This window comes from Eretmochelys imbricata, chromosome 22 (assembly GCF_965152235.1).
Source record: "Eretmochelys imbricata isolate rEreImb1 chromosome 22, rEreImb1.hap1, whole genome shotgun sequence".
In the NCBI taxonomy this organism is placed as follows: domain Eukaryota; kingdom Metazoa; phylum Chordata; order Testudines; family Cheloniidae; genus Eretmochelys; species Eretmochelys imbricata.
The window spans coordinates 19893004-19914925 of record NC_135593.1 but is presented as its reverse complement, the minus strand read 5'-3'; the positions used below and the strand labels follow the sequence as shown (position 1 = coordinate 19914925).

The following is a 21922-nucleotide window of genomic DNA, read 5'->3' as shown; positions in this document are numbered from 1 at the left end:
CCTCTTCAGGACATGAATGTCCCCTAATGCCCCACGTGTGAGCAGCGGTGTGGTAGGGTGTGCGTGTCTGAGCAACAATATCTGCTGGCAAAATAGGAAATCACCAGAACAGCACTGAAATAAGAGGGGTGGGAAAGCGAGCGTGTGGCTAAACTCCAGCCTCGGGAGGAGAAACGTGGTTGAGACACTGGAGCACAGGGTGAGGAGGCAGGAACTCCCAAGTTACCCCTGCACTGGGCATTGGCTCCCTCCGACTCCTCGGGAAAGGCATTTCCCCTCCTCATGCCTGAGTGAAGAACACTGACCTACCTTGAGGGGATGCTCCATTCATTAAAGACTCTGAGGCATCAAACTCTAACAGCATTGTTCTGTCTACCTGAACACTTCTTGTCATGGCTGTGGGTTTGGCTTTGGGCAGTGCAGTGCAGTGACTGCTAGGGAAACGTATGGGCATTAGGATATGTTATCTGTGATTGTCAGCTACATTGTCAGAAGCAGTGTCAAATCGTGGGTTGCGCCCTTGTGTCCCCAGCTGCAGAGCGTTTGTGCTTTCTCGCAGAGGCGTTCAGCTCGCTACAGACTGCAGGAAGGAGGCTCAGGGACTAGAGTTGGAGACAATCTGCAAGCAATGAGAGTGTCTCCGGCACTGAGGGAGGGAGCAGCAGACCCAGCTTTCATTGCTCTGTGCACTTGTGTATTCTCTGCATCCTTTGGGCTGCAGCGTGTTCGTACAGACACATGCCATAAGCAGAGTTTTTGTAACAGTGCCTCTTCTGCCGTGCAATGCAAACCTGCCAATAAATGTCATCATCAGCAGCAAGAGTGACCACCTTTAACTTACTACAAATGAACTGTCCCACGAACACAGAAATAACCCCCCAGGAAAGTGCCCTGTGGCAGTTTGGTTTTGATAGGCAGGTAGGTGCCCTAGGCGGATTGCATGCAGGTTGGGCAGGGCATAAGGGAAGGGATTTTTGAACAATGTATGGGAAAATGTTTTCTCAGAAGGAAAAACACAAAGAAAAAGCAAAGGTCTAGTTCAGCAGAAGGCATGAGAACAGAATCAAAACAGACTAGCTCCATGGCAGGGTTTGCAGGGGAGCAGAGCTACAACCACAAGAGAAGGACTGCGAGAAGGGTGCTAAGTCTGAGAGTGCTGGAGACCTGCAACTGCGCTGAGCTGGGACATCAACAGGAAACAGAACAGGTAAAAGTCAGGGCAGGGGGAAGAAGCTGTCCTCTCTCATGGCCCCTTCCTGCGGGTGGGGCGGGGGCGCTGTGTAAATACTCCTGAGCACAGTAGGACTAGAGAAGTGAAGGAGAGGTGGCTGGAGAGCTACAGACTGGCTGCAGCAACTGGGGGCTGGACTCCTTGTGGCTTTTTTGCTCACTTCCTGCACATGAGAAACTGGTAGCAGCCTGGGCCTGGAGCCAGCCAGAGGGAGTGTGTTCAGCCCTTATAGACCAGATTAGTGAGGCCAGATGAAATTCGCCTCCTTCCTGCCTCCCCCCCAACTCCTCGGGGTATTGGCTTGGAAAAAGTGTTCCTTAAAATTGGTATTTTTATTATTTGTATCATTGTAGCACCTAGGACCCCCAGTCATACACCAAGACCCCACTGCGCTTGGCACTGTACAAACACAAAACCAAAAGTCGGTCCCTGCGCTAAGGAGCTGACAATCCAAGTATGAAACCAGAGACAACAGATGGATACTGACAGCCCGATGGTGAAGTACGAGGACCCAGAGAGACAGGGTTATTCTCTACAAGGCTGGAATAAGCCTGGTTCTAATATCTGCCTTTGCCTCTGGGGGTGGGAGGTTCCTAAATGATACAGGGCTCCCACAGGTTTCTCAGCTGGATTCCAGCCGTGCATAGAGCTGCACCCCTGTGTTTGTATGCGCACGTCTGTCTGCCTAATTTGTCCATCTATCCTAGCGCGATGACTGATGGACCGACGGCTTTGTAATGGCAGAGGCCACTCCCTTTCCTGTCTTCTCTTCTCTGTCCCCTTGTCCCACTTCTCTTACCCTCACCCTTCTCTCTGCTCCGTGGGTACCCTACACACAGCTCATTGCTGAATGGTGGGCCTGGGACATTGGACAGTGGACACAAGTTATCCAGAGCCACAGATTCTCCTTGTACTTCTAGGTCCCCTTAAATATTTACATACTTTAATCTTATTGTTTGGAAGGCGTCCACATTTAGTTACATACTGTAAGCCTGTTGGTTGAAAGGAATTTGCACATGTGCCATCTTGTTGGTTGGGAAGAGTAAGCATAATCATTTACATAGTACAGCCTGATGGCTGAAAAGGAAGGAGGCCTCAAATGAGAGCACTTGAGGGGCAGGCATAGATAGACATATCAGAGATGTGTGTGTGTGTGTGTATATATGGTTATGTCGTTATTCCATTGGTGAGGGTCTTTTCCATATGCGGAAACCTGCCATAAAGAGACCACTCAAGGTGCTAGCAAAAATGAGCCCTAATTAGCATTTCTCTTTAGCCAAAGCTGGAATTAAATTATGAAGTAAGTCCACTGGAAGTGGCAAAAATAGGCAGAAATGCTGCTGGCATGAGCGAGTTGCACCTTCCTGCAAAAGTCAGCTGTAACCACCCTTCACGTCTCTAGCTGTCTGATACCATGGAAAAATGTGCCCCACTGGTGGAATTTCCTCTGGACTTTGAGATGGGTCAGTTCCTCCTTTCATTACAGGAACTTCTACTGTGTCACTGAAAGAAACAGTTGCATCCAGCCCTCTGCCAAATGCTGCAAATTAAACTTGAACCTAACAAGGGGAAACTTCCTGATGTGCTGATAAGGACGATGGAAGAGAGCTGCTTTGTGGTATTACTCCAAAGTCCTACTCATCAGCTGTGTTTAGGTAACCGGTTTTACTGAAAAAACCCACGGTGAAGTTTCTGTGAAGTTTGGGTGACTCTAGGAGAATTCCTGAAATGCCCTGGTAGGAGTTTAATTTAACCCACAACAAAACGCCCTTTGACCTTCTGTTGTGTTTCCATTTCTAAATGTAAGAAGAAGAGCGAAAATGGGGCGGGATGTGCCATTGCTTTGTAGCTTGTGTCATCATTTAAATCTGTGTGATGTGAAGGTAAAATTACTCCCATTCAGAGGGGAGAGAGGTTGCTGTGACCTTAAGAATCCCTCCCAGCCAGTTGTCAAAGGGTTCACTGTTGGGTAACAGCAACTCCTACCAGGCCTGACAAACGCCCTCCACCGAGCACACCTCTTTCATGGGCTGAGTCCATTGATGATGTCATGTGAGGGCACGAATAAAAATGTATGTCACACTGATGCTCATTGTCCGCGCGAGATGTGTGGAGGGATGCTATTTAAGGAGTTGTACAGGTGCTGAAAATACCTTTCAAAGGCTGTCACCAACCAAAGAGAATAACCAGGTTTCTTCCAGCCAGGAGGTAGGAGGTGTAGCTCTGTCGGAACGGAAATTGAGCTTTGTAATGGAAGCCCTATTTACATGGGACGTCTCCTGGCGGCTGGGCAGTCAAGAGGGAGACAAGACACTGGAGAATGAACCACAGGCAGTTGCCCTGTCTCTGAGAGAAGACAATGAACTTTGAGGAATATAATGGGAAGGCAGAAAGACCCCTTTTGTCCGGCACCTGAGGAAGCAAATGGACAGTGCGTGTATAGTCATGAAAACAGGATCTCAGTCAGGCTTGGCTAAAACGGGGTGAGATGAACGTCCTTAGACAGAAGGTTAGCTGCGACGTTTAGTCTTTGTTTTATATGTAACCATCCCGTTTCCATCATCCTTAATCACCGGCACGAGAGTTTTAGTCTTAGGACTATAAATGGATCTGTGCTGTGGTGTTATATAGGAGCTGATCCAGAGTTGAGCTGTACAAGCCGTGTACACTGCTCCCTTGGGGACAGCAAACCTGGTATTACTGTGAGTGTTCACCAGACAAGGGTCTGGACACTACGGGGGAATGCTTCAAGGGGACTGGGGTACATATATTGTTAACTTGCAAGGCAAAGGAAGGGCTGGCATAGCCCAGAGGAGATGGGTTGGGGGCTAACAGACTGGAGTTGTCAGGGAGCTGACACCCAGTTAAGTACCAGCAAGTCTCTCTCTTGCAGGAGGAAGAGGTGTAACACAAGGTGACTCTCAGTGCCGTGTGCCCTGAGAACCATCCCAGTTGCCCAGTTTGCTCAGGTGTAAACATGACAATTGGAGCATTGCCTTTTGCTCGTGATTTGTCACCGAATACATCAAATTTACAGGATTCACTTGGGAAAACTGCATTCCACTGCTGCCAGCTTATGTGGAACCGCAGGAGAGAAGCTGACTATCTTGCTCCTGTTCCTTCAGTTCTGATCTAAAATTCTCTTTCTCATATGCATGGTAACGGCACAATGTTGCAGTTCCCTGATCCCTAGAAGGGAAAACCCAGCTGTAGCTTCAATACTCACACACAAGAAGATACACTGAAATAAATGACACCATTTGTCTTTTATATATTTAAAAATTAAATAAATAACATTTCTTTGAACAAAAGAGGCAAAACATTTCCAATAGTCAATATACAACACTCATAAATATGTCAGGGGTCTTGCTGCTGTTAATAGCCCTTGCGTGAGAGAGGAGAGGGAAAGGATATCTCTGGGCCCCAGGACTAATGTCCATGCAGAAATGCCGCACAATTTTAATACAGCTTACTGCCTCTATCCCATTCTTCCCACAGACATGTTATATGTTTCCAGCAGGGGAGAGACACGTTCTCTGTACTGAATGGAGATGGGTGGGAATCTCTGTCATGGCCAACTGCCCTGTTTGGTGGAGGCTGTGTCTGTGGATGGGGGGTAGGCTGCAGCTCCCTCAGCTCTGCAGTTCTGATGTGGCTCCCATCAGCACAACTTTCATGGTGTTGGCAATAGCTTATCACAGTAGCTGCTCCCCCAGGGACACCACTACATGAGGTAGTTAAGAACAAATCATACAAAGAGAGCCTGCTATGCTCGCAGCTCCCCATGTGACGCCTCACTCCAGTCCAGGAGCAGACTCTCCCCAGCCTGGCCTATCGGCGACTGTCCTTGCAGTCAGCCCCCAGCAGGCTCCGAGAGTCGATTTCCAGGCAGAGTCGCTCATTTGAATGTAAGCTGGAGATGAGAGGCAGGGTGCCCAGCAGGTCTGTGTTGAAGATGTCCAATGCAAAGGGCGCCTTGGGGAGCTCAGGGAGGGATTTCGAGGGCACAGAAATGCCCAGCGCCCCGTAGTTGAGCAGACTCGAGCCACTGCACTCCAGCCTGCTTGTAAAGCCCAGGAAGCCTGACTCCCCAGCGAGCACCGTGTCTGCATTGCCGCAGGTGAGCTCTGGGGATGCCTGCTTCAAGTAGCCTTTGGCTAGGGCAGGCTCAGAGCAACCCATCTCCAGCGTGACATCGGTCCTGCCAGGGCTTTGTGTGGGAAGCTGTCCCTCAGTTTTGTCCTGCTGCCTCTCTACGGTACCCTTCGGCTGCTTCAGGTACCCACGAAACTCCACAGCCTCCTGGCTGAGCCCCCTGGCCGGCGGGGAAGAGTCACGCTCTCTTTCACACTGGTCCTGCCCCTCATCCACAGATGTATAGTCCCTGCTGCTGGCGGAGTGTGTCAGGCACGGGGGACGCCTCACCAGGCTTATGCCACTATCGTCACTCCCTGGTAGCTGTCTTTTGTAGTCCTGGCTCTCTGAGCCCCAGAACCGGCTCAGGCCAGAGGAAGAGTCTTGTAGGCAAATGCCGCTGTCGGTGCTGTTGCAACTGCTGTCCCCCCCTGCTAGGCCTTCCGGCTCCAGCTGGCGTTCACAGTCATCAGGGAAGGTCAGGAACACGCAGCCCTTGTCTGGTGGCTGTTGTGCAGGGCTGGAGCCGCTGTCTGTGCTGCTGTGTTGCATGGGGTCCTTTTGGCACATGGAGAGTTGCTGGACTGACTCCTCATCCAAGCACACAACCACGTCCCTGGCCCCGAAGGGGAAGTGCTCATGCTCTGACCCAGAGGGTTTTAGAAGAGATTTCTGGGAGGGGCGGAAAGAAGCAGGAAGATGGGTTATCTTGCTTCGTTCCCTCATCCTCTACTTGTTACTGTTTGTTGCTTGGCTCACTCCCCACATCTACACCCACACCAGCACTCGCCATAGGGGGCAGTGCTCTGCTGGTGGACCCACTGCAGCAGTGCATGCCCCTTTTGGAGGTGCTGAGCACACCCAACTCCCATTGACGCCCTCTGGAGCCACCCATGCTCTGCATGTCTGACCATTCGGCCCAGGGGGCTGCAAAGTGGGCAGGAAAACAGAGGCCCTTTTGAAAACATGAGCAGTGTGGACTGGTGGCAAGAGCTGAAACTAGACCCGGGGGCTTTGAATTCTGGGTCAGCACCCTGCCTCCTGGAGAACATGGCTCCCAAAGCCTGGGAACCGAAAAGCTCTGTGCTCACGCAGAGCAGCGATGCTGTGTGTGGCAGGGATCTGCCTGCCCACTGCACTTAGCAACAAGACGCTAGAGGGACCCTGGCACACTGGGAGTCAGAGAGATGCACATGTGGCCATTAGCATCTGGTCGGCTTACCAATATGGCTGGTGTCCTGACGGGTTGCTTTATGTATGCACAGAGTAGAAGAGTGCCCAGGAGAAGAGCGGCTGAGGAAACGAGGAGGAAGATGCCAACGCCAACAGATATAATCCCCGTGCTCTCTGGAAAGGAACAGAAGACTGGCGTTAGCGCGCCCTTGTGGCACAGGCTCTTGAGTCACGCCGCCATTGTCGGCCAGGCAATAGGCGCACATGGCGCCCTGCAGAGATAAGGGACGTGAACCGCGCCGAGGTTCTGACAAACGAGGTGTGTCCATCTCTAGAGCCTTTGATCTGAGAAGCCCCAAGTGTGTGTGTGAGGGGGGATCTCTGGAGGGCTAGTATGTGTGTGAGGGGGAGTATCTTGCGGGGAGCTGTGTAAGTGTGACGGGAGGATCTCTGGGGGTGTATATGGCCTGGCTAGAGGATTTTGGGGCTCCCCAGTAGCTTTATTCTCCAGGGCCATATCATCACAATCTCTTCTTCCCTCCCACACACATTCCTCCAGCCCCTCCTCCCTCTCCGCCTGTCCCTGTGTGCAGTGGCTATTGCCATACGCTAGGCACAGGCAGCAGCAGGCCCCAGAGGCTGGGTGCCCCTGACCTCGCAGGGCGTGGGAGTCATCTCAGCCACAGGGCTCTGGGAATGTCGTGAGGACTTCAGAGCTGGCCACGTGGCTCTGCTGTGTCATGGAGGGGTCCCTCGAGTGGGGAGGCTCAATGCCACCTCAAGAGCATCCTTCCTGGGGGAACTCTCTGGGGCAGAGTCTCCCTTGTGCCTAAGCTCCACGTGGAGAACAGGAGGATCTGGGGAATGGAAGGCATCAGGATATGGCCACAGCTCTCTGATTCCGAGAGCTAGTCTGCACTGGACCCCACCCCAGGCGTGAGTCAGAGCAGCCCAAGAGCTGCCAAACCATACGTCAGCAGCATATGGTCCCTAAGGGTCCGCATGGCAGCTGAGGAGCAGGCAGGGAAATATCCAGCAGTGGCTCTGCCAGAGTGATGGGTGGAGCTCAGACTCAGGTAAGACCAATAGACCCAGCGTGTCCGTTTACCGTCCTCCTTGGGGATCGCGACACACTTCTCCTTGGTCATGTTGGAGGCGACTGGCCTGGAGAGGACACATGGCTCTACACGGATGCAGTACTCCTCGCCCCACAGGAGCATGGGGATGTCAAACTCTTCTCTGGTCTCCACCTGCACCTGCTGAAATAGTCACCAGAAGGACTGTCACCTTTGGCAGGCTGGGCACTAGTGACCAGCACAGAGCGGCCCAGTAGACCAGAACCTGGGGAGTTTCTTGGACATTTGGAGGTGGTTCTTTCACCTGATTTGGCCCCTGTGGTTCTGGGTCTGAAGTGGGCCTGCTTTCAGGCTGGCTTGGGCATGTCTTGGGAATAGCCAGATGTTCACGTGAGCAGCTGATCTCATGAGATTCCCACTTTTCCAACAGTGCAGGTAGCTGAGGGTGCAAGTGTGACCTTGTGGCTGGGACCTGGGGCAGCAGCTCAGGACTCCTGGGTTCTATTGCCAGTTCTGTCACTGACCTCCTTGGTGACTTTAGGCAAGATGCTTATCTCCCTGGGTCTCAGTGCCCCATCTGTAAAATGGGGATAACCATCTATTGAGCTTATCTGTCTCTTACTTTGGTCTGTGCAATGGGGCCTTGCTCTAGTGTGGGGCCATTAGGTGCTATTGCACACACATCACAATTACTTGCACCTGATCCCTGGATTGGCTTCAGGTCTGAATGCAGAACACCTTGGCCCATGTTGCTCTCTGTCTGTCCATATTAGAGCAGGTCAAACATTTAAACTCTTTCTCTTGAAAACCATTGCTTTTTCAAAGTTGTTTTCATTTTACGGTTCATGGTCCATAAATGTTCTGGGTTTTGTGAAATTCTTTTATATTTTTAATTGAAATGCTCATTCTCATTGATTGAAAATCGACTCAGCAAAATGTCCCAGTGATGGATTTGGGATCTATTTCAGTGCCAGTGTTGGTGAAAACCTCACAACTTATTGTTTATAAAAAAATTCAATATTGTTGATTCTTTTGTAAAAAAACAAAACATTTAGTTTAAATCATGGCAATTTTTCAACTTAAAAATGTCTTGTTCAAAGCATCTCAACCAGTCCTAAGTATGAAGGCCATCGACACTGTCCCCCACCCCTGGAGTCTGGGTGACACAAGTGCTGGCTGTCTCACCTGGAGATTGTCTGACGCCCTCCTGACATACGTTCTGTATCGTCTACCATACTTTTGTATGTCTTTGTATGAGACCGTCTTGTTCCCCACTTTCAGGATCAGCTGCTGCACGCTCACGTGGATGGTGTTGTCTCTCACAGACAGACTCACATCTGATAGACGCAGAGTAGCTGGAAAAACATAATACAGAATCCATGAGAATTGTTTCTCTTTCATTCCGCTAAGAGAGGTTTGTTCTAATCACAGGAGCCCAGTGTCAAACAGCTCTCAGCCCACATGCATTTCAAGTGCCACTCTTCTATTCTATTCTATCCAAGTTCTTAGCCCACCCTCACCATCCCAGCATCTCACCCCTGGCAGTAGTGCATTAAGTGCTGTGACTAACATCTGTCACATGAGGTTTGTTCAACCTAACCCAAAACAGTTTGTCAGAATGAACTCTGGCGCAGTGACTCTGCCATGAACTCTCTTGAGCACCGTGGCCAGCGCACGGGCTGCGAGTGCTTTATGAATGCAGCTGTCATTATTAGCACTTAGTGACTAGGCACCTGAGTAATCATATAGCAGGGGTCAGGAGTAAGCTCCCCAGCTAAGCAGAAAGAGAGCTCTGACACCAAGCACATGAAAGATATTTGCTAGCAGCTAAATCAAGTTTACAGGATGCAGTTTTGTGGCTATGGATTTTAGGGTCCAGAAGAGAAAATGATGGAAAAACCCCAGGTACCTTCTTTTGGGGAAAAAGCGTTTGTCCTGGCCCAGAGAGAGGTGCGGTTTCCAGATACTGCCCTAACTCTTGCATAGTAGCGGGGAGAAGATGGTTGAGTGTCCATCATCTGGTAGGTCAGATTGCAGGAGTGCCCAGAGATCCCAGTGCAGTCTGGGACAGCCGTCCAGGGAGACTTACCATACCTGTAGGGAGAATGTCACTCCTTAATGAAATGTTTTCTGGGTGTGGGAAGCATTAGGGCTGCTGGAAAGTTAGCACAAGATTTCTGTGAACTGATTTGCACATTAAATATCAGAGCAAGTGTAAAGCAAAAGTGACTTGGGTTTCAGAGGCGAGTTCATCTCCCTATGGTCCTGGGTACTTACAGCTTATATTCCACTTCATACAACGTGTCACTGGAGTAGTTCACTCCGGGCGTCCAGTGCAGTACATAGTTGAAGATGTCAGCAACAAATCGCACTTTGCCTGGTTGGGACAGACTCTCACCTGCAGGAAGGAATCAAAAGGGAGAGTTTGCAGCAGGCCAGTCCTGGGGATGAGCCAAGGGGTCCAGGTGCATTGTGGGGTGTGATCTTATTGCAGTGATGTGCTCACCTCAGCACACACTCCAGAGCTGGGCCTGGGGAGATGTCACTGTGGACAGGAATGTGGGGGAAGTTCCAGTCTGTCTCGGAAACCCAGCATTAGAAGCAACAACCCTTTCATTCTACTCATCCTCCAGCAGGGCCCATCCTTCTCCGAGCGAGTGTCTCCTCTGCACTTCTCATGGAGAAGACACAGACCCTCTCCACAAACAACAACAGGGATGAACTCTGCTCCCCCTGGGAGCTTCTGCAGAGTATTGGGTCATAGCTATAAATATCACCTCCCTGGGAGCAGCTACATCATCTCTGCATCAGCTGCTCTGCTTTTCCCTCTCTCCATCTATCTATCATGTTCTGTCTTCTCCTGCTCCACGTTCCACCCAGTAGAACCTTCCTGAGCTTCAGAGCCCCATGTAAGTAGCCCATGAACAGATTCATGACAGCAATGCCAGCCATATGGTCCACAACCCCCTAGTCTCTCTTACTGCACTGTATGGTGCCCGCAATCCTCCCAGGAGGCTCAGTGTGATGCTGCGTTTGTTGGACTCCATCACTGCCCCCAGGCTCGCTCATTTCAAAGGAAAAGGAAAGAACATTTTAAGCAGAGTGCTGAGCTCTCAGTGATCGCACCCTGGCGGTTAAACTCTCAATGCCTGGGGCCAGCAGCTTTGTATGTGTGTGGGGCGGTGGGTGAGAAAACCTGGATTTGTGCTGGAAATGGCCCAACTTGATTATCATACACATTGTAAGGAGAGTGATCACTTTAGATAAGCTATTGCCAGCAGGAGAGTGGGGTGGGGGGAAGTATTTTTTCATGCTTTGTGCGTATAAAAGATCTTCTACACTTTCCACAGTATGCATCCAATGAAGTGAGCTGTAGCTCACAAAAGCTTATGCTCAAATAAATTGGTTAGTCTCTAAGGTGCCACAAGTACTCCTTTTCTTTTTGTGAATACAGACTAACACGGCTGTTACTCTGAAACATACCACCTGCCGTGACTTTTAAAATATTCATTAGGTGCTGTCCACACCTAACAGGAAAGCCACAGAGTGAAACTCCAAGCAAGGAACTTGCTGAAAGCTTTCTTTCTTTCTTTCTTTCTTTCTTTCTTTCTTTCTTTCTTTCTTTCTTTCTTTCTTTCTTTCTTTCTTTCTCATTAATACCACAACAACAACAACAAAAACAGAGGTGAGAAGCACCAACCCGTGGTTCCATTTTGAAAATGTGTAAACAAATGTTCACAGGTTTCTGAGTTCGGAAATTCATTGAAACTGGCTCTTTACCATAGTTTCAATTTTGACAAATCTGCATTTTTCAATGATGAAAACTTTAGCTGAAAAATTCCTGACCAGCTCTAATCAATATCCTCATTTTGCAGATAGGAAAACTGAGGCCGAGGGAAGTTAAGTGACTAGCCCAAGATCACCCAGGAAATAAGTAGCAGAGCGAGGAATAGAACCAGATCCACAAGTCCTAGTCTCCTGATCAGTCACTGGACCATGAAGTGTTCTGAAGAATATTTATTTAATATTTTGACAGTGCTTTGGCAATTAAATTGTTCAATGTTATCCTCTTCCCCCGCTTTGACTGAGGGATGGTTATCTGACACTAGTTTGCTGAACTTAGAACCACCTGACAGTTATTTGAAATGACACAGAAGTGCTGTACTTGCTAGTGACAGATTATGCTGAAGGCAGGAAAGTGCAGAGATATTTTCAGAAAAATCCCAGCCAGAGGAAACCCAGCTCCTAGACTTGACCAGGTGAGAGTGGCATTCTAGGGAATGGGCATGGAGAATGGATTTTCTAACCAGACAAAACACTGTCCGTGGAATTTGTTTGAAAGAATTTCCTGTCACTTTGTTCCTTTCTGAAGCTGCTGCTGATTTAATCCAACTGAGATGGGCTGCAAGCTCCTTGCAGCCCTGGGTATTTTGATTTGTGGGCTATGGAGGGACATCATCTTCCTTGGTGTAGCCAGTACAAGCATGGATACAATGGCAAGTAAGACACTCAGAGAAGGAACACATCTGAGAATGACTCTACCCTTTAGACAAAACCCTAGGAAGGCTGGTCCAGTGGTTAGAGTGAGAGGCAGGACACCTGGGTTCAATTTCCTCCTCGGTCACAGTTACGGACTGCCTCTGGGACCTTGGGTAACTGCAAACTTCAAATGACTTAGTTCTCAGCTTGCATCCAGCCATCCTGCCACTATGTGAAGGGGAAAGACCTCTGGTCTCCAAACACCTTGTGTCTTCTGAGCTGGAACATTTCCAAATGTCAAAATATTATCAGCTAACGGCAGTTACTGCTTTCCTGTTTACCTCCTTTGCAGCAGCTGCCGTTCAATAACAAATATTAACCCACCACCTGCTCCCAAAGCCATGGTGCGCCAGCACAAGTGAGCAAAGCTCAGGGAGGTTGGTGACGCTGACTTCACAGAGGGTCTTTGCAGTGACAAGGGGCCATGTTCATAGGGAACTGGGGTCCAGATTAGCATTCCCCGAATGGAGACAGACAATGTATGGGGACAAATGGGGATTTCAGGCATTGAAGATGTATACTTCAACTAGAGGAGAGAGTGATGGACTTCCCTCCTGCCGCCCTGCCAGTGTCACCCAGAGAAATCTCATGTGAAAGCAAGGATACAAATAAATATGAATGAAATATTAAAAATCCAAGAGGTTCCACACACTTCCCCCTATCCTTAGCCCGCCTAGCCAAGCTCTGAACCCCAACCCTGGGCTGTGAATCATGGTGCTGAGGAAGGAAGGGAGCAGGAGGCCCCCTAGATTAGTATTTAAGAAGTAGGGAAGTCACTGGCTGCTGATTAAGGGTTGAAGATGGCTTACCATATATCTGCAGGCAGAGGGACACCACAACCCCCACTGTCAGTGCTGAGAAACCTGGTGCCATCCTGGGACCTGCATTGTCCGCATGTACCTAGCTGGGAGAGCAGAAAGCTGTAATCTCTGTAGGTCTCACTAGCACCCTTGTTTTTCCTCTTGGAGGCTGAGCTCAGTATGACGTCTGAGGGGGCGTCAGCATTACACCACAGCTCTTCTGCTGTTTCCACATTTCTCTAATTTCCGCCCACTCCTCCGCGGCTAATTTGTCAACAGCAGTTGGGTATTTCCTCCAACTGGCCTATAACGAATCACGCCAGGGACTTTTCTATGAAAAACTGCTAGTTACAGAAAAAAGAAAATCACACCAAATGGTCTATCCACCCCTTGGACAACGGTCCTTTTGCTATTACAATAGAATGGAAAAGCACATCTCATGCCAGTGGGCAGGGTAGAGAAAAATCAATGTTGAAAAGAAAAAGTATTTAAATCAGATTTTTTTATTTTTTTGTTTAAATTATAATGTCTTTCTTTTTAAAAATAAACCGGTTTAAAGTGAAATCTGAATTTAATACAAGATATGTTTAGGCTTCAATTTGTTATAATCTCTTAAAACATTTAAATAAAAATTAAATGTGCTGAATCCATGAGTCTCAAAACTTTGAGTTAAAGGCTGCTTTTCTATATAAAGAAAGGTTTCAGAGTAGCAGCCGTGTTAGTCTGTATTCGCAAAAAGAAAAGGAGTACTTGTGGCACCTTAGAGACTAACCAATTTATTTGAGCATAAGCTTTCGTGAGCTACAGCTCACTTCATCGGATGCATACCGTGGAAACTGCAGAAGACACTATATACACAGAGACCATGAAACAATACCTCCTCCCACCCCACTGTCCTGCTGGTAATAGCTTAACTAAAGTGATCATCAAGTTGGGCCATTTCCAGCACAAATCCAGGTTATCAATGGAAAAATTTCCAACTTTTGAGATCAAGCTTTTATAAATATGGTACAGTAGGTCATGTACTGCACTAAGAGCTTGTTTTGTTTAATAAAATAATTTGATATCCTGATGTGTGTTTAATTAAATTCCAGTTACCATCCTAAAGCAGCTTGACACAAATCATGAGCAAACAGTTATATGATATAATAAATCAGCAATATCTCACCCACCATTTTCTCACATAGTAAAATGTACAAGTAATTAATAAGAAGTTGAAAAGATTAAGCTATGCACTGTGCTTAAATAAATAAATATAGTTATAGGTCCACTCCTAGGTAGCAAAAAGATGTACCAAATTTGGTGTAAAGGCTCTATTTAGTAGTAAATCAACATATTTTAATGGTCATATCAACCAATGAGAATGCACCTTGCTTTAGAAAATGACTGAAGTACAAATGGAAAAGTTGATTAAAATCAATTAGTTAAATTGCAGTTTTCCACTTGGGGATTAAATTGTAATTTAAATCAATCCATCCTGCCAGGGGGAGAAATTCAGTCCCATGCAGACAGTCCATGCAGTGACTCTTAACAATGATTTTACATAAGGGTGTGGGAATGGCCAGACTGAATCAGACCCATGGGCCAACTCGGCCCGTGTCCCATCTCTGACAGTGGCCGGCACCAACTGCTTCAGAGCAAGATGCAAGAAACCCTGAAGTTATGAGATCAGCTGCCCCCAGATCTTTCTGACTCCCAGTTGTTGGAGGTCAGATCATGCCCTGAAGCAGGAGGTGTGATAGCTCTTCCTAAACTCTAGGTTGTGTTTAAATGTCCTGTTCTAAACAGCAGGCATTGGGGATTTTCTGAAGACATCTTGGTATTTATATTTTTGGCTGGGGTCACTGGGCTCTTCAGATTTTCAAAGTTTTGGGTGCCATCCTACAGCCCAAGGCCAAAGTGGTCTCCGAGAGATCCTCCCAGCATCTAGATCTAAGGCACTGAACAGGGGTTTCTTGCACATGCTTGAGCTGGGGTGTGGGTCTGGCCATTCCACAGTGCCTCATTCATGCCCAGCATGCCAGGACGGATTTGGACATGTGGCACTTGCTTTGTACTTCAAGCTTTGTAAGGCCACTGAGTTTATTTGAATGCTTTGTTCTGCTGTTGCAAAATGAATCCAAACCAAGCCCCTGGCTGGGGGTTTTTCCTGTGGGCGATGAGCTGTGCAGCAGCCCTCATGTGATAGATGCAGTTTCTGTTTCAGAAACTCAAGTAGAGCTGAGGGGAGAAAGAGAATTTCCCACCTGTGCCTCCTCTGTGTAAATAAACAGAATGAGACAGAAAAGACCCAGAGAAATTAAGCAGATGTCAGCCCCTTGGCACACACCCATGATGGGCAACCTCAGCCAGTTCCTGGGCTGAGCTCAGATCACTGGCTTGCAGAACTCCACAAAGGAGAAGAGCTAACCAGTCCCGTTCCTAGGGGCAGCAGATTGGGTCTGCTGGGGCTTTGTCCTGGGTACTTGTAAATGTCTTAAGCAATGAGGCTTTCACTGCCCTCCTCAGGAGGCGATTCCAGAACTGAATAGATGAGATCTCAGAGGCAGGAAATTTCTCTTCTGAATCTCCCCATTTTCCTGGGTATGCCCCTGCTGGCACCCTGCAGATGAGCCCCTTAAATTCAGATCCTCACCCAGCCCAAATGTGAAACTCTAGCTCCTGCAAAGTGAGCCTGGAAATCCTACAGGAACGTCAGGGCTTTTGCAGGGACCCAGGAGCTGAGAAATGCAGGGCAAGGTCCCAAGCCCATAAGAAACTCAACAAATGGGAAAATAAACACTGCTACCCCAGCTCTAGACCAGTGGCACTCACTGTGCTAGGGACCAGGCTGCGTCGCGTGGCCTAAGAGCCGGGAGTTTGCGGGTGGAGGCAGCCGGAGGGCAATAGATGGGGCAGCAGGTGTTCACAATTCCACTTGCTACATCAGCACGGCTACTCCCTGCTTTCTCCGGGGACTGGAGCGGGGGAAGCTGCCGGTCCCCTGTCAATTCACAGCTGTCCCCTTAGTCAGGTCTGATCCATGCTGACTAGAGGGCCCCTCAAGGCCTCAAATGAAGACGCCAACACTCCCCGCACTCTGCTACTTTCTGTTTCAGGCAAAACCCTTGGAGTGAAAAGCCTGAGGAAGAGAAATGCAGAAGGAGGACGCACTAAGAAAGCAGAGCATGGACGGCCATGTCCAGCCGGGCAGTGGGCTGAGGGGCCTGGGGGAGGCTGTGCACAGTTTAGAAGAAAATGAAACGGACTGAGGAGAAATCGCACCTGTGGAGCACACTCATTCTGAGAGTGCTGGTTTCACACCCCAGCCTGGCGCTGCAGGGCCGGAGCTTGTTTGGCAGGAAATATCGAGGGCTGCTCCTAGCCCCCCACCCCCACCCCGGCCACTCATACACACTGGCTTCCTTGTGAATTGAAGAGAGCTTTGCTGGAGACTCTGCACCCTGCTGCCTTCAGCAGCACGGCAGGGCTTTGCACACAAGGTGTGCTCAGAGCCAGAGGGGTCAGGTACTTTCAGCAGCGTTCCCAGCACACGTGTTTTAGACACGCGGGAGGCCTGAGATTCAGAGGTGCCTGCTGGGTTTTGCGGGGCGGCAGGTGCCTTCTTTCCAGTGCCTTCAGCATCATAGCGGGGACCTGGCGGCATTCGGCGGCAGGGCAAGCACGTGTGTTCCCGACATGGCTTGTCCCTTCGGCAGCATCGCAGGCATGTACGGTCTGGATGTGCCTGGGCCGTTCACAAGCGCCAGGCACTGCAGACACACCCAGTATCTTCAGCTGTTCACCTACTGCCTCTGGGAGTCCTAGTTCCACAGTACACCTCCCATCTGTCTGCCAGGGCGAGCCAGCCCACCTGGATATGGGCTTGGAGACCCGCTACAGGGAGCTGATGTGTCAGACTAAGGAAAGAGGAAAGGCCCTTGGACTCCCCTGGTGGGTTAATCTGCCCAGCCTTGTGTAGGCAGCAGACAAGATAGACTTTGCTCTTCCTTGGCCCCAGCCCTCTGTATATCCCACAGGCTTCTTCATCAGTTAGCCATGCGCAGACGCCTCCAGCCCTGTCCCACGGCCTACGAGGGGGTGATAACAAACGAGGGCAGAGTGGCTTCACACACCTTCGTAACTCTCCACACACCAATCTGTTCTGGAGAGGGGTGTGGGCTCTGCTCAGGAGGGGACACAGGCTGGGGAGGGGAGGCTTGAGGTTTATGATCATATCAGATTATGAAAGTGCTGCTGAGTTTCCCTTTCATGCTCCAAGCTATTGACTAATCTCTGCTTTGACCACCTGCTCCACATCTCCAACACACTGGAAAGCACCCAATGGCCTCGCAGAGTGACACGAGTTTCGATAACTCGGTGAAGTTCCTACGAGTGACAGCCAAGGGAGTTAGAAGAGGGGACAGGGAGCTGGGATTCAAAGGTCTGTTCTGGGTTGTGCCACTGACTCACTCTTGGCCTCGGGCCTGGAGGAATTTTTGCTGCTTGTGGGGTGTTTTGTGAGATTGAATGAGCTCATTGTCCATGCTAGCTCGGGGCAGGTGCTGCTGTCAGGGTGAGCGAGGCTCTGCAGAGCATTGGTCAGGGCTCAGTGTCCAGTCCTGTTATAACTGCCCAAGCAATGGGGCTTCCCCCAGGGAGTCTGTTCCCCAGCTCTTTGCTTCTCATTACTTGGAGATTTTCCCAGAGCCGCACCCTACGGTTTTCCTCTGCTCAAATTTACCCCAGTTAAAGAATTAAAACTGGGAAGCCAGGGGAAAGTTTGGCTTGGCTCAAGATTCCACAAAAATATCAAAAAGCTAAAAAAAATATCAGCCCCTCGGTGATGGGGAGAGCTCTTTGGCCAGGCAGTCTGTTTATTGCCGGCTGCCCTGGGACCCCGATCCCTGGCTGGGGCCCTGGGGTGCCCCAGCAAGAGAGCTAATAGCAATGAGAACCGTTGTGCAACTCTCCCTAGCACCTCTGAGTCTGACCATCGCTCCACCCCCTCCCCACACGACGTAACAATGGGTCCCAAGAGGACTGCTCAGGGACTGGGTCTTACAGTGAAATGCCCAGTTATGGGATGGTGCTGCAGCTCAGCACTGTAAAAACGGCCTAGAAGCAGAAGTGAAAAAATATTTTCCCTGGTGAGCACATATTTTCAGTGGAGTCCATTGAGTTGCCCGCTGCCCCCCATGGGGATTGTTTTGTTTAATTGGGACGACTAATTTTCCCGTTGTGGGCCCCCTTGTCTCACCAGAAGCAGGTGCCTCTGTCTCTAATGAAAAGTCCATGCAGCAGAGGAGTTTTGCCCAGGATGACACCAGGTGCGCACTGTTGGGGTTTAAACGAGCATCGCACAACATGGGCTTTGCAATAATACCTGCTCAGGAAGCTGGGGAAGTTACTGCTCTGGCTTGAGGTTTTGTTTCATGCTGGCAGTTCACAGGGTAATGCAGCAGCAGATAGAGCTGGCGGGGGGGGGGGGCAGGGGAGAAAGCTCTTTCAAACCAGAACTTCTAAGGCTTCCTTTTGTCCTTTTGTAAATACCTTTGGTCCCAGAGGATGCATCAGGGAGCCTGACCCTGTAGCACTGCTGCCTAGTTGGATGGCTGTTGCTCAAGGTGATTTACGTAACTAATGTGTTGGTTACACAGCCATGTTAGCATGTGAAAATGCAGCTCGGGCAAGTGAACAAACTGTGTGAGGAATCCACAGGTCGCATGGAAAGGTGGTGGGGATGAAGTTGATTAAAGAGTTTTGTATGACTCATTGTTTCCTTATTTGGCTTTGTAAAAATCATTGTTGGAGTTGCCCGAAGGTGAGTCTGTAAATCATTCTCAGAAGCAATGGGCGAGGTGAAGGGGAACCCAAGTACTGGCCAGCACATGGACAGGCCAAATTCAGATCTGGTGCACGCACGTACAAATTCACTGGCATTGCACAGGCCTGATGAGCCCCCTCCAGCTCTACACCAGCAAACAACAGAGCGTGAAAATAACAAATGTAGGGGCGGCAAAACAAAATGAACCCCAGAGTCATGATGGCGCAGGAAAGACAAACATGCATGTACTCTACATCCATCCACCTTGTCAGACACAGTGTTTGAAATGCAGCAATGTCCAGAGCAGCCATTCTGCATCATTATCACAACATCCAGTCCAATCACATGGGAGAGGGGAAGGGCATGAGCACCCTTGCAGTGTGTGGGCTGCATTTGCAGCTGACCTATTGAATGCATGCAGCACCCAGCCCAGTGTGATCAGCAGGTGCAATGCTGACCTTTAGAACGTGTGACAAACCCCCAATAAAGGACACTACAGCAAGCCACTTATGAGAGGAGAGCTGGAAATGAGCTAGTGTTAATTTCCTTCCCACTTAGGCAGCCGTTCATTACCTGGGCCTCCACTGCCACGGTTTATGATGCCAATACACTGTTGTCAGGGGCTGCTGCGGCAGGGGCCCCAGGTACGGAGTCAAATGCTAGCAGGGCATGCCCTGGTGCCACATGGTGTGGAGAACCAGTTGTGGTCTGCCAACTTCAGCGTGCCTGAGTGAGGGGAGCTTCATCCCCCTGTGTTGCGCCCCAGGGTGGCCTCCCCAGTCCCTCCCCCCGAACAGGAATCTGCTCCGCACTGTTTCCCTTGCTCCCTCCACAAATGCATTCTCAGAACTGACACAGACCCTGGGTTCCCTCTCACCCCACAGGACTCACTTCCCTCACCCCGGGTGACATGGCAAAGCTGGGGGGTGGGGGGGGATGTGTGGGTGGAGAAAGATGATCATTGAGAGACTTCTGAAGCTCCAGCTAGTTGGCTGAGCCAAGAGATGTTTAGGTGACTTGATCATGGTCTCCGGGTACGGTCTACGCTGCAGCTAGGAGCCTACTTCCCTGGCTCAGGCAGACAGACATGCACTAGCTCTGCGCAAGCTATCAGGTTAAAAATTGCCATGTAGCTGTGGGCAGCATGGAGTGGCTTGGGCTAGCAGCCCAAGCATGTACCCACGGGGTCTGCATGGATCTGTGTGGCCTACCTGAGCTACTGTCTGTGCTACCCCCACTAACTGCTAGTTTGAGTGTTCACTCAAGCAGAGCTAGTGCGTGGTGTGTCTATCTACCCGAGCCGGGAAGCAGGCTCCTGGCTGCAGAGTGAGGTATCCTGTAAGTACCTATGTGTGGAAGAGATCTCTGACGTTGGAGGGCTGTTCAGTGTAGCAGCCAAAGGAAGAACAAGATTCACTGTCTGGAAGCTGGAACTAGACAAATTCAAACTAGAAAGAAGGTGTAAATGTATCACGCTGCGGAGAATTCACCACTGGAACAACTTACCCGATGTGCAGGAAGAATAGCAAATATGGCAGGCGAATTGCTTGGCTTAACAGAGAAATCTTTGATGAGCTTAAACACAAAAAGGAAGCTTACAAGAAGTGGAAAATCAGATAGATGACTAGGGAGGAGTATAAAAATATTTCTCAAGCATGCAGGGGTGTAATCAGGAAGGCCGAAGCAGGTTAAGGACTATTTAGAAAAGTTGGACATGCACAAGTCCATGGATCCGGATCTAATGCATCCAAGGATGCTGAGGGAGTTGGCTGATGTGATTGCAGAGCCATTGGTCATTATCTTTGAAAACTCGTAGCGATCGGGGGAGGTCCCGGACGATTGGAAAAAGGCAAATATAGTGCCCATCTATTAAAAAGGAAAGAAGGAGAATCTGGGGAACTACAGATCAGTCAGCCTCACCTCCGTCCCTGGAAAAATCATGGAAGAGGTCCTCAAGGAATCAATTTTGAAGCACTTGGAGGAGAGGAAGGTGATCAGAAACAGTTAACATGGATTCACCAAGGGTAAGTCATGCCTGACCAACCTGATTTCCTTCTATGATGAGATAACTGGCTCTGTGGATATGGGGAAAGCGGTGGATGTGATACACCTTGACCTTAGCAAACCTTTTGATATGGTCTCCCACAGTATTCTTGCCAGCAAGTTAAAAAAAGTATGGATTGGATGAATGGACTATAATGCGGATAGAAAGCTGGCTAGATTGTCGGGATCAGTGGGTAGTGATCAATGGCTTGATGTCTAGTTGGTAGCCGGTATCAAGCCCCAGGGGTCTGTTCTGGGACTAGTTTTGTTCAACATCTTCATTAATGATCTGGATGATGGGATGGATTGCGCTCTCAGCAAGTTTGCGGATGACACTAAGCTGGGGGGAGGGATAGGGTCCAGAGTGACCTAGACAAATTGGAGGATTGGGCCAAAAGAAATCTGTTGAGGTTCAACAAGGAAAAGTGCAGAGTCCTGCACTTAGGAAGGAAGAATCCCATGCACCGCTACAGGCTGGGCACCGACTGGCTAAGCAGCAGTTCTGCAGAAAAGGACCTGGGGGTTACAGTGGATAAGAAGCTGGATATGAGTCAGCAGTGTGTCCTTGTTGCCAAGAAGGCTAACGGCATATTGGGCTGCATTAGTAGGAGAGTTGCCAGCAGATCGAGGGAAGTGATTATTCCCCTCTATTTGGCACTGGTGAGGCCACATGTGGAGTATTGCGTCCAGTTTCGGGCCCCCCACTACAGAAGGGATGTGGACAAATTGGAGAGAGTCCAGCAACGGGCACCGGAAATCATTAGGGGGCTGGGGCACATGACTTATGAGGAGAGGCTGAGGTAACTGGGGTTATTTTGTCTGCAGAAGAGAAGAGTGAGGGGGGATTTGATAGCAGCTTTCAGCTACCTGAAGGAGGGTTCCAAAGAGGATGCGGCTCGGCTGTTCTCAGTGGTGGCAGATGACAGAACAAGCTTGACAAAGCCCTGGCTGGGATGATTTAGTTGGGGATTGGTCCTGCTTTGACCAGGGGGTTGGACTAGATGACCTCCTGGGGTCTCTTCCAACCCTAATCTTCTTTGATTCTATGACGGGGGTTGTGTGGGGGAGAGGTTCTCCAGCCATGCAGTGGGAGAGGTCGGGATGAATGGTCGTCATGGTC

At 49.6% G+C, this 21922-nt stretch overlaps 1 protein-coding gene across 1 annotated transcript; it reads right to left on the bottom strand.

Annotated features, from left to right (window-relative positions):
* Positions 1-4537: 4537 nt before the first annotated feature.
* IL10RA (interleukin 10 receptor subunit alpha) lies at positions 4538-13085 on the bottom strand. Its single transcript, XM_077839757.1, has 7 exons — positions 12963-13085; positions 9892-10012; positions 9524-9708; positions 8800-8969; positions 7647-7797; positions 6588-6712; positions 4538-6037 (listed from the first exon to the last, which is right to left on the bottom strand). Exons 1-7 carry the CDS (start codon positions 13024-13026, stop codon positions 5063-5065), a joined length of 1791 nt encoding a protein of 596 aa, XP_077695883.1. The 5' UTR covers positions 13027-13085; the 3' UTR covers positions 4538-5062.
* Positions 13086-21922: the final 8837 nt, after the last annotated feature.

Coding starts and splice junctions, on each gene's coding strand:
- IL10RA (XM_077839757.1), bottom strand. CDS start 13,026: ATGGCACCAGGTTTCTCAGCACTGACAGTGGGGGTTGTGGTGTCCCTC. Junction 7,798..8,799: donor GGGCGTCAGACAATCTCCAG/GTGAGACAGCCA, acceptor TGACTATTTCAG/CAGGTGCAGGTGGAGACCAG. Junction 6,038..6,587: donor TCAGGACACCAGCCATATTG/GTAAGCCGACCA, acceptor CGCCCCTCCCAG/AAATCTCTTCTAAAACCCTC.